The sequence below is a fragment of the Lithobates pipiens genome, unplaced genomic scaffold (assembly GCF_037356315.1).
Source record: "Lithobates pipiens isolate NorthernLeopardFrog02 unplaced genomic scaffold, aLitPip1_a1.2 Scaffold_30, whole genome shotgun sequence".
NCBI classification, from domain to species: Eukaryota; Metazoa; Chordata; class Amphibia; order Anura; family Ranidae; genus Lithobates; species Lithobates pipiens.
This window is the reverse complement of record NW_027507791.1, coordinates 97,262,969-97,282,520: the sequence shown is the minus strand read 5'-3', so window position 1 is coordinate 97,282,520 and position 19,552 is coordinate 97,262,969. Positions and strand designations below refer to the sequence as shown.

General features: G+C 45.5%; 1 protein-coding gene across 2 annotated transcripts in view; it reads right to left on the bottom strand.

Annotated features, from left to right (window-relative positions):
* The window catches only part of LOC143943111 (putative N-acetylated-alpha-linked acidic dipeptidase), a 232,883-nt gene that overhangs the window by 82,164 nt on the left and 131,167 nt on the right, over window positions 1-19,552 (bottom strand). For both annotated transcript variants that reach the window (XM_077464673.1, XM_077464672.1), the window contains one exon: window positions 17,009-17,091. In XM_077464673.1, the coding sequence (XP_077320799.1) occupies window positions 17,009-17,091 (83 nt within the window). The remainder of the gene's footprint in view (window positions 1-17,008; window positions 17,092-19,552) is intronic.

Sequence of the window (19,552 nt, the reverse complement as noted above, 5' to 3'; positions counted from 1 at the left end):
GCACCCACGTGACATCACTAGACACGTCATCATCAACGTCACCTTCCCCACCGCTATAAGTAGAGTAGGCAGCAACACCGGGGACCAACCTCCTCCTTGGGCTGATCTGGGTACTGGCGTCAGACTGCTGAGTAGCGCTTGTTGCTACCTCCTCTTCCTGATCCAATACCAAGAGTGGCTGCGCATCAGAAATGTCCTCTTGATATGGATCGGAAAATAATTCCAGTGACTCAAGCGGAAGGTATGTGGTGGTGGTGGTGGTGGTCGTGTTGTTGGTGGTAGTGTCTTTGGGGGTGCACATAGCAGAGAGTGAAGAAGAGGGTGCAGATCGAGAGGATGAGGAGGGTGCAGAAGAGTAAGGCTGAGCGAGCCACTCAACCAAGTCTGGTGCATCCTTTAAAGTAATTGAACGCACCTTCTGCAACTTCCCACTTTGGCTCAAGCCTGTTGCTCCTGCCCTACCCCTACCACCCCTGCGGAAGGGCCTGCCTCTTCCTCTGCATGTCATTTTTTAAATGACCCTGTGACAAAACTCTTAGTCCCTATACCGCTGAAGGACTGCTGCAGTATAGGTGAGCGGTCAGCAGTGGTGCACGTCAACCCTATCTATTGTGGACCTATAGCGGTCCTTACAGAACAGCAGACTGTACCGCACTCAAGCCTATGTACCGTAGCACCCTATACCAAGTTACCAGTCCTTATAAGAACTTTTGTGGACCAAGCAGGTTGTGTATTAGTGTTTAGCAGACTGTACGTCAGTCCCTATACCGCTGAAGGACTGCTGCAGTATAGGGCAGCGGTCAGCAGTGGTGCACGTCAACCCTATCTATTGTGGACCTATAGCGGTCCTTACAGAACAGCAGACTGTACCGCACTCAAGCCTATGTACCGTAGCACCCTATACCAAGTTACCAGTCCTTATAAGAACTTTTGTGGACCAAGCAGGTTGTGTATTAGTGTTTAGCAGACTGTACGTCAGTCCCTATACCGCTGAAGGACTGCTGCAGTATAGGGCAGCGGTCAGCAGTGGTGCACGTCAACCCTATCTATTGTGGACCGATAGCGGTCCTTACAGAACAGCAGACTGTACCGCACTCAAGCCTATGTACCGTAGCACCCTATACCAAGTTACCAGTCCTTATAAAAACTTTTGTGGACCAAGCAGGTTGTGTGTTAGTGATTAGCAGACTGTACGTCAGTCCCTATACCAATGAAGGACTGCTGCAGTATAGGGCAGCGGTCAGCAGTAGTGCACGGCAACCCTATGTATTGTGGACCGATAGCGGTCCTTACAGAACAGCAGACTGTAACGCACTCAGGCCTATGTACCGTAGCACCCTATACCAAGTTACCAGTCCTTATAAGAACTTTTGTGGACCAAGCAGGTTGTGTGTTAGTGATTAGCAGACTGTACGTCAGTCCCTATACCAATGAAGGACTGCTGCAGTATAGGGCAGCGGTCAGCAGTAGTGCACGTCAACCCTATGTATTGTGGACCGATAGCGGTCCTTACAGAACAGCAGACTGTACTGCACTCAGGCCTATGTACCGTAGCACCCTATACCAAGTTACCAGTCCTTATAAAAACTTTTGTGGACCAAGCAGGTTGTGTGTTAGTGATTAGCAGACTGTACGTCAGTCCCTATACCAATGAAGGACTGCTGCAGTATAGGGCAGCGGTCAGCAGTAGTGCACGGCAACCCTATGTATTGTGGACCGATAGCGGTCCTTACAGAACAGCAGACTGTAACGCACTCAGGCCTATGTACCGTAGCACCCTATACCAAGTTACCAGTCCTTATAAGAACTTTTGTGGACCAAGCAGGTTGTGTGTTAGTGTTTAGCAGACTGTGCGTCAGTCCCTATACCGCTGAAGGACTGCTGCAGTATAGGGCAGCGGTCAGCAGTAGTGCACGGCAACCCTATGTATTGTGGACCGATAGCGGTCCTTACAGAACAGCAGACTGTAACGCACTCAGGCCTATGTACCGTAGCACCCTATACCAAGTTACCAGTCCTTATAAGAACTTTTGTGGACCAAGCAGGTTGTGTGTTAGTGATTAGCAGACTGTACGTCAGTCCCTATACCAATGAAGGACTGCTGCAGTATAGGGCAGCGGTCAGCAGTAGTGCACGGCAACCCTATGTATTGTGGACCGATAGCGGTCCTTACAGAACAGCAGACTGTAACGCACTCAGGCCTATGTACCGTAGCACCCTATACCAAGTTACCAGTCCTTATAAGAACTTTTGTGGACCAAGCAGGTTGTGTGTTAGTGATTAGCAGACTGTACGTCAGTCCCTATACCGCTGAAGGACTGCTGCAGTATAGGGCAGCGGTCAGCAGTAGTGCACGGCAACCCTATGTATTGTGGACCGATAGCGGTCCTTACAGAACAGCAGACTGTAACGCACTCAGGCCTATGTACCGTAGCACCCTATACCAAGTTACCAGTCCTTATAAGAACTTTTGTGGACCAAGCAGGTTGTGTGTTAGTGATTAGCAGACTGTACGTCAGTCCCTATACCAATGAAGGACTGCTGCAGTATAGGGCAGCGGTCAGCAGTAGTGCACGGCAACCCTATGTATTGTGGACCGATAGCGGTCCTTACAGAACAGCAGACTGTAACGCACTCAGGCCTATGTACCGTAGCACCCTATACCAAGTTACCAGTCCTTATAAGAACTTTTGTGGACCAAGCAGGTTGTGTGTTAGTGATTAGCAGACTGTACGTCAGTCCCTATACCAATGAAGGACTGCTGCAGTATAGGGCAGCGGTCAGCAGTAGTGCACGGCAACCCTATGTATTGTGGACCGATAGCGGTCCTTACAGAACAGCAGACTGTACTGCACTCAGGCCTATGTACCGTAGCACCCTATACCAAGTTACCAGTCCTTATAAGAACTTTTGTGGACCAAGCAGGTTGTGTGTTAGTGTTTAGCAGACTGTGCGTCAGTCCCTATACCGCTGAAGGACTGCTGCAGTATAGGGCAGCGGTCAGCAGTAGTGCACGGCAACCCTATGTATTGTGGACCGATAGCGGTCCTTACAGAACAGCAGACTGTAACGCACTCAGGCCTATGTACCGTAGCACCCTATACCAAGTTACCAGTCCTTATAAGAACTTTTGTGGACCAAGCAGGTTGTGTGTTAGTGATTAGCAGACTGTACGTCAGTCCCTATACCAATGAAGGACTGCTGCAGTATAGGGCAGCGGTCAGCAGTAGTGCACGGCAACCCTATGTATTGTGGACCGATAGCGGTCCTTACAGAACAGCAGACTGTAACGCACTCAGGCCTATGTACCGTAGCACCCTATACCAAGTTACCAGTCCTTATAAGAACTTTTGTGGACCAAGCAGGTTGTGTGTTAGTGATTAGCAGACTGTACGTCAGTCCCTATACCAATGAAGGACTGCTGCAGTATAGGGCAGCGGTCAGCAGTAGTGCACGGCAACCCTATGTATTGTGGACCGATAGCGGTCCTTACAGAACAGCAGACTGTAACGCACTCAGGCCTATGTACCGTAGCACCCTATACCAAGTTACCAGTCCTTATAAGAACTTTTGTGGACCAAGCAGGTTGTGTGTTAGTGATTAGCAGACTGTACGTCAGTCCCTATACCAATGAAGGACTGCTGCAGTATAGGGCAGCGGTCAGCAGTAGTGCACGGCAACCCTATGTATTGTGGACCGATAGCGGTCCTTACAGAACAGCAGACTGTACTGCACTCAGGCCTATGTACCGTAGCACCCTATACCAAGTTACCAGTCCTTATAAGAACTTTTGTGGACCAAGCAGGTTGTGTGTTAGTGTTTAGCAGACTGTGCGTCAGTCCCTATACCGCTGAAGGACTGCTGCAGTATAGGGCAGCGGTCAGCAGTAGTGCACGGCAACCCTATGTATTGTGGACCGATAGCGGTCCTTACAGAACAGCAGACTGTAACGCACTCAGGCCTATGTACCGTAGCACCCTATACCAAGTTACCAGTCCTTATAAGAACTTTTGTGGACCAAGCAGGTTGTGTGTTAGTGATTAGCAGACTGTACGTCAGTCCCTATACCAATGAAGGACTGCTGCAGTATAGGGCAGCGGTCAGCAGTAGTGCACGGCAACCCTATGTATTGTGGACCGATAGCGGTCCTTACAGAACAGCAGACTGTAACGCACTCAGGCCTATGTACCGTAGCACCCTATACCAAGTTACCAGTCCTTATAAGAACTTTTGTGGACCAAGCAGGTTGTGTGTTAGTGATTAGCAGACTGTACGTCAGTCCCTATACCAATGAAGGACTGCTGCAGTATAGGGCAGCGGTCAGCAGTAGTGCACGTCAACCCTATGTATTGTGGACCGATAGCGGTCCTTACAGAACAGCAGACTGTACTGCACTCAGGCCTATGTACCGTAGCACCCTATACCAAGTTACCAGTCCTTATAAAAACTTTTGTGGACCAAGCAGGTTGTGTGTTAGTGATTAGCAGACTGTACGTCAGTCCCTATACCAATGAAGGACTGCTGCAGTATAGGGCAGCGGTCAGCAGTAGTGCACGGCAACCCTATGTATTGTGGACCGATAGCGGTCCTTACAGAACAGCAGACTGTAACGCACTCAGGCCTATGTACCGTAGCACCCTATACCAAGTTACCAGTCCTTATAAGAACTTTTGTGGACCAAGCAGGTTGTGTGTTAGTGATTAGCAGACTGTACGTCAGTCCCTATACCAATGAAGGACTGCTGCAGTATAGGGCAGCGGTCAGCAGTAGTGCACGGCAACCCTATGTATTGTGGACCGATAGCGGTCCTTACAGAACAGCAGACTGTACTGCACTCAGGCCTATGTACCGTAGCACCCTATACCAAGTTACCAGTCCTTATAAGAACTTTTGTGGACCAAGCAGGTTGTGTGTTAGTGTTTAGCAGACTGTGCGTCAGTCCCTATACCGCTGAAGGACTGCTGCAGTATAGGGCAGCGGTCAGCAGTAGTGCACGGCAACCCTATGTATTGTGGACCGATAGCGGTCCTTACAGAACAGCAGACTGTAACGCACTCAGGCCTATGTACCGTAGCACCCTATACCAAGTTACCAGTCCTTATAAGAACTTTTGTGGACCAAGCAGGTTGTGTGTTAGTGATTAGCAGACTGTACGTCAGTCCCTATACCAATGAAGGACTGCTGCAGTATAGGGCAGCGGTCAGCAGTAGTGCACGGCAACCCTATGTATTGTGGACCGATAGCGGTCCTTACAGAACAGCAGACTGTAACGCACTCAGGCCTATGTACCGTAGCACCCTATACCAAGTTACCAGTCCTTATAAGAACTTTTGTGGACCAAGCAGGTTGTGTGTTAGTGTTTAGCAGACTGTGCGTCAGTCCCTATACCGCTGAAGGACTGCTGCAGTATAGGGCAGCGGTCAGCAGTAGTGCACGGCAACCCTATGTATTGTGGACCGATAGCGGTCCTTACAGAACAGCAGACTGTAACGCACTCAGGCCTATGTACCGTAGCACCCTATACCAAGTTACCAGTCCTTATAAGAACTTTTGTGGACCAAGCAGGTTGTGTGTTAGTGATTAGCAGACTGTACGTCAGTCCCTATACCAATGAAGGACTGCTGCAGTATAGGGCAGCGGTCAGCAGTAGTGCACGGCAACCCTATGTATTGTGGACCGATAGCGGTCCTTACAGAACAGCAGACTGTAACGCACTCAGGCCTATGTACCGTAGCACCCTATACCAAGTTACCAGTCCTTATAAGAACTTTTGTGGACCAAGCAGGTTGTGTGTTAGTGTTTAGCAGACTGTGCGTCAGTCCCTATACCGCTGAAGGACTGCTGCAGTATAGGGCAGCGGTCAGCAGTAGTGCACGTCAACCCTATGTATTGTGGACCGATAGCGGTCCTTACAGAACAGCAGACTGTAACGCACTCAAGCCTATGTACCGTAGCACCCTATACCAAGTTACCAGTCCTTATAAGAACTTTTGTGGACCAAGCAGGTTGTGTGTTAGTGATTAGCAGACTGTACGTCAGTCCCTATACCAATGAAGGACTGCTGCAGTATAGGGCAGCGGTCAGCAGTAGTGCACGTCAACCCTATGTATTGTGGACCGATAGCGGTCCTTACAGAACAGCAGACTGTACTGCACTCAGGCCTATGTACCGTAGCACCCTATACCAAGTTACCAGTCCTTATAAAAACTTTTGTGGACCAAGCAGGTTGTGTGTTAGTGATTAGCAGACTGTACGTCAGTCCCTATACCAATGAAGGACTGCTGCAGTATAGGGCAGCGGTCAGCAGTAGTGCACGGCAACCCTATGTATTGTGGACCGATAGCGGTCCTTACAGAACAGCAGACTGTAACGCACTCAGGCCTATGTACCGTAGCACCCTATACCAAGTTACCAGTCCTTATAAGAACTTTTGTGGACCAAGCAGGTTGTGTGTTAGTGATTAGCAGACTGTACGTCAGTCCCTATACCAATGAAGGACTGCTGCAGTATAGGGCAGCGGTCAGCAGTAGTGCACGGCAACCCTATGTATTGTGGACCGATAGCGGTCCTTACAGAACAGCAGACTGTACTGCACTCAGGCCTATGTACCGTAGCACCCTATACCAAGTTACCAGTCCTTATAAGAACTTTTGTGGACCAAGCAGGTTGTGTGTTAGTGTTTAGCAGACTGTGCGTCAGTCCCTATACCGCTGAAGGACTGCTGCAGTATAGGGCAGCGGTCAGCAGTAGTGCACGGCAACCCTATGTATTGTGGACCGATAGCGGTCCTTACAGAACAGCAGACTGTAACGCACTCAGGCCTATGTACCGTAGCACCCTATACCAAGTTACCAGTCCTTATAAGAACTTTTGTGGACCAAGCAGGTTGTGTGTTAGTGATTAGCAGACTGTACGTCAGTCCCTATACCAATGAAGGACTGCTGCAGTATAGGGCAGCGGTCAGCAGTAGTGCACGGCAACCCTATGTATTGTGGACCGATAGCGGTCCTTACAGAACAGCAGACTGTAACGCACTCAGGCCTATGTACCGTAGCACCCTATACCAAGTTACCAGTCCTTATAAGAACTTTTGTGGACCAAGCAGGTTGTGTGTTAGTGTTTAGCAGACTGTGCGTCAGTCCCTATACCGCTGAAGGACTGCTGCAGTATAGGGCAGCGGTCAGCAGTAGTGCACGGCAACCCTATGTATTGTGGACCGATAGCGGTCCTTACAGAACAGCAGACTGTAACGCACTCAGGCCTATGTACCGTAGCACCCTATACCAAGTTACCAGTCCTTATAAGAACTTTTGTGGACCAAGCAGGTTGTGTGTTAGTGATTAGCAGACTGTACGTCAGTCCCTATACCAATGAAGGACTGCTGCAGTATAGGGCAGCGGTCAGCAGTAGTGCACGGCAACCCTATGTATTGTGGACCGATAGCGGTCCTTACAGAACAGCAGACTGTAACGCACTCAGGCCTATGTACCGTAGCACCCTATACCAAGTTACCAGTCCTTATAAGAACTTTTGTGGATCAAGCAGGTTGTGTGTTAGTGTTTAGCAGACTGTGCGTCAGTCCCTATACCGCTGAAGGACTGCTGCAGTATAGGGCAGCGGTCAGCAGTAGTGCACGTCAACCCTATGTATTGTGGACCGATAGCGGTCCTTACAGAACAGCAGACTGTAACGCACTCAAGCCTATGTACCGTAGCACCCTATACCAAGTTACCAGTCCTTATAAGAACTTTTGTGGACCAAGCAGGTTGTGTATTAGTGTTTAGCAGACTGTGCGTCAGTCCCTATACCGCTGAAGGACTGCTGCAGTATAGGGCAGCGGTCAGCAGTAGTGCACGGCAACCCTATCTATTGTGGACCGATAGCGGTCCTTACAGAACAGCAGACTGTACCGCACCCAAGCCTATGTACCGTAGCACCCTAGACAGACCAAGTTACCAGTCCTTATAAGAACTTTTGTGGAACAAGTGAGTTGTGAATGATTAGCAGACTGCAGCAGAAGGGCAGCAGTCAAGTATAATATTCTTTCTATATTTGGAAGAAAGAATATTATACGTGTACAAGCCTATTACCGTACCACTGATACCAGTCCTGAAAAGAACCTTTGTGGAACTAATAGTAACAGCAAGTCTTTAAAATTATCCTCACTGCCTGACACACTGCTTCCTGCCTGTCCCTATACAAATTGGCAAAAAAGAGTAGGCTGGAACGATTAGCTGGAACAGCTCTTTTGTGGACCTGATAGTAACAGCTAATGATGATGATGATGATGATGATGAAGAAAGACTAATCTGGCTGAGCTGTCCCTAAAATAGCAGCATACAGCGCTCTGTCCCTTTATCTAAACTGACAAAAGAAACTCAGGCTGCTGACCTAACACCTATACCAGTCCTGAAAAGAACTTTTGTGTACCAAATAGCTAGCGTTTTCTCTGTCCCTACTCCACACAGGATCCTTTCCCTACAGTGACAGAAGAAAGAATGTAAAATGGCCACCGGATCGGGTGTATTTATAGGTTAGGGGGAATGTCCAAGTGTCCATGAGCTGTCATGTCTCAATTGGTTGTCCTGTAACACATGATAAACGTGTCACGAAAGGTTAAAGTTCTTGTATACATTAAACACGTAAGTCCGCCGGGGCGAACGACGGAAAAAGGCGTTCGAACCCGCGGACGGCGAAAGTCGGAAATTCGCCGCGAAACGACCGCCGGGCGAACCGTTCGGCCATCACTACTCTCCTGTAGTATGTCTGCACTCTCTGACACTCTCCTGTAGTATGTGTATTAATGTGCCCCTTTACTTGCTCAATTATTTAGGATTGCTCCACTGCTCAGTGAGAGGTAATGATGTGCATTAACCTGTAGCAACCAATCAGCAAACCGTAGTGATCTGCTTTAATCTCTAGCAGCCAATCAGTAAGTGGTAATGATGTGCATTAACCTCTAGCAACCAATCGGCAAGCAGAAATTATGTGTTGTAACCTCTAGCAACCAGCCAGCGAGCAGTAAGGATAGGCTGTAACCTCTGGCAAACAATTGCAATCACTGCATGATCTGCTGCAGTAAACTGATTTTGAGTCTACCTGCTATTTTTTGTATGTCTCAGAATGTAGGGGGGGCCCCAAGAAAATGTTTGCCCAGGGCCCAATCAAAATTAAAGACGGCCCTGTGCATTGCCATGGGGTCCCGAGAGTTAACTGGAGAATAGTTGCAGTGGAAGTGTACACAGTGTACATTCACCCCTAAGAGGAAAGGCCTACCCTAAAGTTAAGTCTTCCCACGTGGCAGCCTCAGCCTCGTTCCAGGACATTAATTAAAATGGCACAATTAAAAGGTAACCCATGTGTATAGCAGTGACCCTGTTCAAAGTACCTAGCATAGGCAGATCAGCCCAACCTGGGGTAGATATCTCATGTGACCCTTGAGGGAAACATGAAGGATGCGATGACCACTCTGCCACTTTGATCTGCTCCCTATCCCTACAAGCAAGTTCAGCAGTGACCAGCTGAATTTCATCCATATGTGGCCACTGTGGTTGAACAGAAGTCGATCTACCAATCACTCCCTGAAAGTATATTTTCACTCGATCAGCACCACAAACAATAGATTGCAGCATTGATCCATGTATTCTGACAGTGGGGGAGTCTCCCGGGTCTCAGAATACAATGACACAGAGGGGAGGATTTTCGCATCCACATCAAATGTATGGGTATTAGGTCAGTTTTTTCTACTCAACCTGCTGGTTGAACAAAAAAAACAAAAACAGACCAATGTATGGCCAGCTAGAATAAAATTTATTATGCAGTATGTCTTTTAGTTAAAGGAATCAGAGCTATTACACTGTATAGTCTTTCTGTTGATATTATGCCAAACACCAGAGCGCTGAGGGTTGTATTTAGCGTGAACATGTACATTGTGGCACACTGTATATGCACATTGGAATGCCTTTCAAAATGAATGGTAGTACAAGCACACTGTACCTAGAACATGCATTGCCTTAATCAGTGGTAAAAAGTGAGTTTTGCCACGTGTTACCAAAACACATAGATGTGAATCTACACTGAGTGTTTAATGCCTAATGATTTTTTTTTTAGCATCAACTGAGCTACTAAAAATGTGTTTCTGCTATTCTGTAGACCACATTAATGGTTCAGCGCCCATATTAAAAAGCATCAGAAAAGTAAGACCCACGTAAATCATTTATTGCCTCCAGTTTTATAACTCAGATGCACAGAACTGTCACACAAGGCAGAAGGAAGCTGTGACTAGATTTCGGCTGTGTCTCTTCTGAGCTATTGGAGTGTTTTGAACAAAAAACTGGCACGGTGGCATCCTGCAGACAATGAGCAACAGACATCAGAGTGAATAGGAGGAAACTGCCCAATAAAATAAACAGAAGGAAATTACACTGATAACCAGAGCCATTATAAAGCAATATATTTAACTGATATGGCAAAATATTATAATAATATGCTGTTCAGCAATGAAGTATTGCCAGATAATGAGGAACTGTTCCTTCAAAGGAACATGGGAACATCTACTACCTGCAGAAATACCATTTTCTTTTGTGTTTATATGATGTTGTTGTGTCAGTTCAGGTAGAATGCAGTACCATGTTACTGGCTTCAGAAACAAAAAAAGCTGCAAATACAGTGCATCCCTATCCCTCTCTTCTGTCTTCTGTATAGACAAGTGGAAGCCTTTGTTGGCAGGAGAAATACAGGGGTCTCATCTGATCATGGAAAACCTATTGGTTGCTTTTGGAAACAAATCACCTTGCCTAAGAACTCAGGATCAAGCCGGCTACTTACATTATGATATGATAATAAAATCTCCTTTAGATTGTCTGACAACCACAGATGTTTTTCTGATTACATGGACTTTTTAAGTAAGACCTTGCATTACACCGTTGTTGATAGGTTTCAAGAATGTATAATCAGATTGGGGTGTACACTACTGTGCAAAAGTTTTAGGCAGGTGTGAAAAAATGCTGTTAATTAAGAATGCTTTCAGAAATAGAAGTGTTAATCATTTTTATCAATTAACAAAATGGAAAATAAATTCACAGAAGACAAATCCAAACCACCCTTTGCCTTCAAAACAGCATCAATTCTTCTAGGTGCACTTGCACTCAGTTTTTGAAGGAACTTGGCAGGTAGGTTGTTACAAATATCTTGGAGAACTAACCACATATCTTCTGTGGGTGAAGGCTGCCTCAAAGCCTTCTTTCTCTTCATGTAATCCCAGACAAACTTGATGATTTTTGAGATCAGGGCTCTGTGGAGGCAAAACCTTCATTTCCAGGACTTCTTGTTGGCTGTATGTTTGGGGTCATTGTCCTGCTGCAGAATGCATTTGAAGCCAATCACACGCCTCTCTGATGGTATGGCATGATGGATAAATATCTGCCTGTATATCTCAGCATTGTGGACACCATTGATCCTGACCAAATCTAAAACTAAAACTAAAACATTTGCATAAATGCAGACCTAAACTCACAGGGAACCTCCATAATGCTTCACTGTTGCCTGCAGACACTCCTTATTGTATTGCTTTCCATCACTTCGGTGAACAGACTACCTCCTGCTACAGCCAAATGTTTATAAATTTTGCCTTATCCGTCCAGAGCACCTGCTGCCATTTTTCCGCACCCCAGTTCCTATGTTTTCGTGCATAATTTAGTTGTTTTAGTCTTGTTTCCACATCAGAGGTATGGACTTTTGACTGCAATTCTTACATGAGGAGCACTTCTGGCAGACTTGTTCAGACAGTAGATGGGTGTACCTGGGTCCCACTGGTTTCCACCAGTTCTGTGCTGGTGGCATTTCTGGACATGCTCAGACGTGGAAAGGAAGCAAGCGTTTTGGGTCTTCCATCTGCTGCATTAGGTTTCCTTGGCCGACCACTGCATCTATGGTCTTTAACATTGCCAGTTTCTTTCTGCTTCTTCAAAAGAACTTGAACAGTGCATCTTGAAACCCTAGTCTGAAAGCTTTGAAACCTTTCCCTGAGAGAGACTTTGCTGATTTAATATAACTACCTCGTGTCTTGTTGCTATGCTCAGTCTTGCCATGGTGTGTGACCTGTGACATGAAATTGTCTTCCACAGCCTCCCCTTAGTAGCAGACAGTGGCGTAACTAGAACCTTCAGGGCCCCGATGCAAGAAACCATGAAGGGCCCCCCTGAACCCCAGCCAGGGCCCTTCCCTCCGAGTCCGGTGGTGGAACTCCAGGGCGTGGTCACAGGTATGACCTTTGTGAGCCCTGTAGTTCCACCACTGGTATCAGTAGTTTTTATTTATTTTAATTTTTTAATTTTTAGGTGCCCCATTGGGGGACTGTCCCTAGGCAAGATTGGGACCCCGTCCCCAGAAGAGATGAGGTCCTTTTCTCCAGGGCAGATGAAGTTACTGCCCCCAGGTGAGAAGGGGTCCCTGTCCCCAGGGGGATATGGAGGGGGTATGTAATAGTGTGTGCTAGCTGCCTATGCTGCTGCCTGCCATATGTAGAGGGGGTTGCATGGGCCCCCTGCATCACAGGGCCCAGTTGCGGTCGCGACTGCTGCACCCCCTATAGTTACGCCCCTGGTAGCAGAGATTCCCTGTTCCTCACCCAGTTTCTGTTTCAGGTAATGACCGTGTTTCCACCTACATACAAAATGTATGAAAATGTAGCCCCTGTTTTGCATAATTGATTAATCATACACCTGATTCTAATCCTACAAAATCCCTGACTTTGCGCAAGTGTACAAAGTGTGCAAGTGTAAGAATTGAAGCTGGTTTAAAGCCAAAGGGTAGTCACACCAAATATTGATTTGCTTTAGATTTTTTTTCTGTGCGCTCACTTTGCGTTTTGTAAATTGATAAAAAAATAAACAATTAAGTATATATTTTTGTAATTATTCTTTACAGAATTTATTCACACCTGCCTAAAACTTTTGTACAGTACTATATGTGGAAAACTTTAGGGGTTTAAGTCCAGAATTTTAAGGTCAGCTTTTTCAATCTCTGTGAAGAGAGTATATTTTTTTATTCACCATGTCTTGGTTACCTAAATAGTTTAATAGTTATCCTACGTCTTGTTTCAAATTCTAAGGGCTTATTTACACTTATGCAATGCTGCGGCTAACACAGTAAATTATACCTCGTACCAGAGAATCAATTTACCCCAATGTAGCACTAACCCCTGAAGGAGCTGCTGGTTTGATTGGGCTTACTGTTACCTTCTTCACCTCGATTTGCGTATATCTAGGGGTTCCCGTGGTAGATGGCCCAGAAACTTTAGAGACTGACGACAGGATTTTTATTTGCAAAAACGTAGTTAACGAACAGTCTCTCAGTATAGGATCAGAGGGTTAGGAGAAAAGTCCAGGTACTCTTAGCCCTTGTACACACGGTCGGACATTCCGACAACAAAATCTGTCTGATTTTGTCAGATGGATTTTGTCCGAATCTTGTGTTGCATACACACGGTCGGACCAAGTTGTCGGAAAATCCGATCATACGTAACGTGATGACGTTATTTCGTTACGATGGGACTACGTTCAGGCTAGTAGCCAATAGCTTTGGTCCTGGAATTTGATCTGAGCATATCCGTCGGATATTCCGACAGAAACAGTCCGATGGAGCCCACACACAGTCGGATTATCCGACAACACGGTCCTATCAGACATTTTCCGTCGGAATGTCCGACCGTGTGTGTACAAGGGCTAAGTGTCAAAGTCAATAATAAAGAAATTGCCTTCTTTGACTAAATCCAGAGAATAGCCATTCACAGCTGGATGTTCACTCTAGTTGGATAGTCCCTCTCTCACAGAGGCCTAGCAGCCAACAGGGTGCTTAAATCAGGGACAAGTCTCTGCCACAGACTTCGTTGTAGAACATGAACAAGGAAACTTGAATACTCGTAGAACACTCGTGTGATACCAGTATCTTTCAGCCGATTCGGCGATACCTCACAAAATTGGATTCACTTATGTCCCGCAGTCTCACCAGGCTCTTGCTAAGAAGCCAACCCGTGCGTGGCCTTCTTCTGAAGAGTCCTCCCCTGGATAGCTACGAAGTTGCTGAGCTTCTCCACAACCGGAGATGGCACCGGACCACCTCTGAATCCTTTCCTTAGTTTCCTTGCCTCGGGCTAGCCAGCCCCAAGATAAAGTCAAGTGGATCCACACCCCATGCCACCCAGGACCATGGAGTCAAAACATACTTCTGGACCGGAACACCCGAATCACGTGACATCCGCATCTTAAGTACACCCTCCCAGAAAGCACAGAAAGAGTGACCCTCCCACTGGGCTGGTTCCAAGAGAAAGTAACCTTAAAGAACCCAACCAGACTGTGTTTCCATGCCTGCCAGAAGAGACAGTGCCCCCTATGGCCAGGCTGAACACCCTATAGTCCAGTCAGACTGATGCTGAGGTCAAAATGTAGAATAATTATATCCAAACCAAACTGCAGTTCAGGTGTAACATTAAATTTCAAAAATACAGCGTGTGCTCTTCAGGAGCCAGCGCTACACTAACATTTGTTCAAGATGATGGAGTGCAAGTTTAGTAATGGCTAATGGCTCCAAGGGCAGCTTCCCAGTCACATCTGCATCCTCTTCAACTCATGTTTTTGCACTTCTGAAGCCTCACCTTCGCTACAGTATATTCTAACGCCAAAGAGAGAAATTATATGTTTTCTTGTTCTATGTCTTGCACTGTGGAACACTCCACCTTCTACAGCTCTTATACATGTTCCTCAAGTTCTGGAGTCCATTGAAAAGAATTGAAATGGAATTGCAGATTGCACATGCATGCCTGGTGGAGATGATTTTTCCCAACTGCCAAGTAGTCAGGCAATCTAGCCAGCTGTATTTTGCTGGATTATGGACAGGTTAGTATTAGAGTGAGATGGGAGGGCAGGGGGTGCTCTGATATAAGCGTAACTACACCATAGGTTTAGGAATGCCATCATAATGCAGAGAATCTCAGTGTCAGGATAAAAAAAAAAATTCAAACTGTCAGCTGGGCATATCACCTTTCTTTGAAAGATTAGGCCTTGAGAAAGAAAGAGTCTAAATTGGTCTTATTAGATTTTACCTGTCATTCTTCCAGTGTAATGTCATTGCAATGTATTAGGTTACAGATGGATGAAAATGACCCCATAATGGCAGGATATGTGTGTAAGGAAGATAGGACATCCTAATGTCTATATATTTATATGGAGATGGAAAACACAACTCTTCACCCACCACAATAAATCTATTGTATGTTATTAAGCCCTGAAGCCGTTCTAACTGTCACAGGGAACTGTTTTTCCAATGTTGTGTATATATATAGAGAAGGCCTGGCTTGCAGTCTCCACTTTAATTCATCCCAATAATGTTCTATCGGGTTAATGTCAGGACTCTGTCCAGGCCAGTCAAGTTCCTCCACCCCAAACTCGCTCATCCATGTCTTTATGGACCTATTTTGTGCACTGGTGTGCAGCCATGTTGGAACAGGATGGGGCCATCCCCAAACTATTCCCACAAAGCTAGGAGCATGAAATTGTCCAAAATGTCTTGGTATGCTTAAGAGTTCCCTTTACTGAAACTAAAGGTCCAAGCCCAACCCCTGAAAAACAACCCCACACCATAATTCTTCTTCCACCAATTAATTATGACCAGTGCACAAAGCAAGGTCTGTAAAGACATGGATGAGTGAGTTTGGGGTGAAAGAACTTTATTGGCCTGCACAGAGTCCTGACCTCAACCCGACAGAACACCTTTGGGATGAATTAAAGCAGAGACTGCGAGCCAGGCCTTCTCATCCCCATCAGTGCCTGACCGCACAAATGCGTGTCTGGAAGACTGGTCAAACATTCCCATAGACACACTCCTAAACCTTGTGCACAGCCTTCCCAGAAAAGTTGAAGCTGTTATAGCTGCAAAGGGTGGGCCAACTCAATATTGAACCCTGCAGACTAAGACTGGGATGTCATTAAAGTTCATGTGCATGTAAAGGCAGGCGTTCCAATACTTTTTGTAATATAGTGTGTGTGTATATATATATATATATATATATATATATATATATATATATATATATATATATACACAGTATACAGCGGGCAAGAGTAAATATAGTTCTAAAGGTGCTATTGACATGAAATTTCCACCACATGACGGTAACAACCCATGCAATCTATTCATACAAAGGAAATAAAAAATACAACCAAAATTTCGTGTTGAGCAGAATTAAATTTGGCTCTCCACAACAATCCCATTTTCTCATATAGCCCCCTGGGGAAATTAATTGCCCACTCCTGCCATATTACAACACAATATTAAAGCGGGATTCCACCCTAAAGTGGAACCTCCGCTAATCGGATCCCTCCCCCCCTCCGGTGTCACAATTGACACCTTTCAGGGGGGAGGGGGGTGGAGATACCTGTCAAAGACAGGTATTTTCACCCACTTCCGGGCATAGACTCCCGTGGGAGTCTACGCCATTTCCTGCCCTGCCGCGCTGTCTGCTGGGACACACACGGGTCCCAGTGACAGCGCGGAGATTTCCTATTGCGCGGCTCGCGCATGCACAGTAGGGAACCGGGAAGTGAAGCCGATTCGCTTCACTTCCTGATTCCCTCACCTAGAATGGCGACTGCAGCAGCCGAGAGCCGAGCGATCGATCGGCCTCGGCTGCCGGCATCGCTGGAACCTGGGACAGGTGAGTGTCCATTTATTAAAAGTCAGCAGCTGTAGTATTTATAGCTGCTGGCTTTTAATATTTTTTTTTTTTGGTGGAATCCCTCTTTAAGCTACTGCCTAATGTCTGTGACAAAGATCTAGTGACACCATGTTTTAATACCACTGTAGGTGGATATACAAGTGCAAATTTCAATGATCAGCATTTTCAGTTTGCTAATACAATGACTTGGAATACTGCTCTCTAAGGCTAAACTTTTCTGTTGGGGCCAGATCAGTATATATATCGATGGCAGTTTTTGAAGGATAGATTACTCACCTCTACCCATTCTGTTGATCCAATTAATCCATATTCCTCTGCTCCCCAACTGCAGAATAAGATGGATCTTCTTGGGCGCCAACCTGTCAATGCAGAAAAGATATTAAGGCCCGGTTCACACCTATGCGAATTAGATGCGGCTTATACCGCATTCAATTTGCAGGACATTTTAAACTACATTCTTTTGAATGCATCTGGTTCACATACGTGCGTTGAATTTGCACTGCACATTGCCTAAAAAACGTGTGCGTTTTCTGGGGATTGTGGTGCGAGTTACAAGCACATTATCTTCTATGGGAACACTTCTGATTCTGAACACGAATTCTCTCCTTCTCTTCACTACACCTCCCCCTCCCCCCCTCTCCCTGCTCGCTGATCCGCAGCTACAACGGAGAGGTACCTTTGAACAGCTGTTTTTTCTCTTCATAGCGAAAGCGGAGATGGAATTCGTACCGCACATGTTTGTACCCAGCCTAAGGTCTATCATTAGAAAAATAAATCACTGTGTAAATGCCTCAAGCATTCATACAGCCGTCTCAAATAATCACTGTATTGTGTCTAATATGTTTATTTCCTATGATTGCCAGCTTCCTCTAGTGGCTGTAATGTTGCATTTTACTGATTGAGGTATTTCAAGAAAAGGCCAAATTATAGCCACTAGATGGAGTTGACGATCCTAGGAAATAAACATACACAATAGGGTTTATTTACTAAGGGCAAATCCACTTTGTACTACAAGTGCATTGCAGGTGCAGTCGCTGTAGATCCAAGGGGGACATGCAAGGAAAATAAAAAACAGCATTTTTGCTTGTACATGATTGGATGATAAAATCAGCAGAGCTTCCCCTCATTTCAGATCTTACCCCCAGATTCACAGTGACTGCACTTCCAAGTGCACTTGCAGTGCAGAGTGGAGTTGCCTTTAGTAAATCAACCCCAATGTCACAATTATTTTTGACGTCTGTATGGATGCTGAAGGCATTCACACAGCATTTTTTTCATACTTAGACACCCAAGAGAAAAACAAATCGTATATTTCATACATTTATGAAAACAATAATTGCATATTTCTGTATTTCTGGCTAGATCAATAGGTATATTTGCACTTATCAAACAGATATGACACCATGCTTTTGATGCTACATTTAATGGATTAAAAGGAAGCAAATACGAGAAGTTAATTGTTAGGGTTTACTTACACTTTAAGTGCTCCCACTAAAAAGCATTTTACAATATTGAATTACATTAAGCTTATACTAATTGAGCATTTGATTATTATTTATAGGCTAGTAGAATATGCTTATGTTAAATCAGGAATAGTTGGTATCCTTCAAACGAAAACGAATTTACTAAGTTATAAATCCAAGTTTATGAATTTATCAGTTTTAAAAGGCATATTCCTACACATTTGGCTCGTTCTCTTAGCAGTATACATGTTTAGATACTTGAGCAAACATGAAAGGCCTGTATGGTACATCTTTACTGGAGGAGCCAAGACGAGCAAAACCACCACCTGGTGTTATTGTAAGCTGCTGGGTGAGAATGTCTACTACATAACGCAGAGAAAATTAGACTAACAGGATGCTGACACTGCCAGGATTTAGAAGACTGGCAAATATCTCCATTCAGCCTTTTAGCTTGTGTGAACAAGAAATTGTTCTTTTAAAGCATTCCAAATCAGTACATTTGTTTCCGTCAGAGTTCATATTTTGGACTATAGGATTATATGTAAAGATGTTGCTTTTTGGAGAATTTATTATTTATACCACAGGGTTAACGGAGTCCTCCATTCTGTCAGTATTGGATGGAAATGTACAAACATAGTCACTAAAGGTAGTTTGCCTGGAGTATGAGGTTATTGTATGCTCCCACTATTGCCCGTACCTTGCCTCATTCCCAAGTTCTCTCCGTGTGCCTTAAAAACTGTATATTGTATAACTATATTTTCTTAAAGTGGAACTTTAGTTTAGAAAATGAAGTCCTGCTAGATCACTTCAGGATGTAAACTTACACCACCATAGGACACTGGACTCTTTCTCATCAACTTCTTCTTGGCTCTCTCCATTGAGCTTCTCCAGACCCCACTTGATCCTTGGTTTCAGCTTGCACATGGGTCTCCCAGCTAAGTCTAGCTGGGACCTTGGTGTCTTAATCACAGATCCTTCCAGAAAGTTACCCCAGGGGCAGAGCCCCTGCACAGGGGTCTCTTCTAGCAGGACTGGACCCAGGAACTCTGCTGCTCAGGCCTCAGACTATTTATGAGCTCTCCCACCACCTTCTGGACACACTTTCCCAGGAATTAGCTGGAGTCCCATAAATATTCAGTCTATCTGCTCTGTTCTTCATCCCACTATCCTTCTGGAATCCTCTAAAAGACATGGGGAAGTAACAGACTAGCAGCCTGTGAAACAATGAGCAGCTCTAAATCAACCCTTGCTCCACAGATTACAGAGAACCCAACTAAATTTACCTAGCAGCCTATTCTATAATAGGAGGGTGCTACACATGTCAAGATCCATATTAAAGGGTCCTAGAATTAGGGGC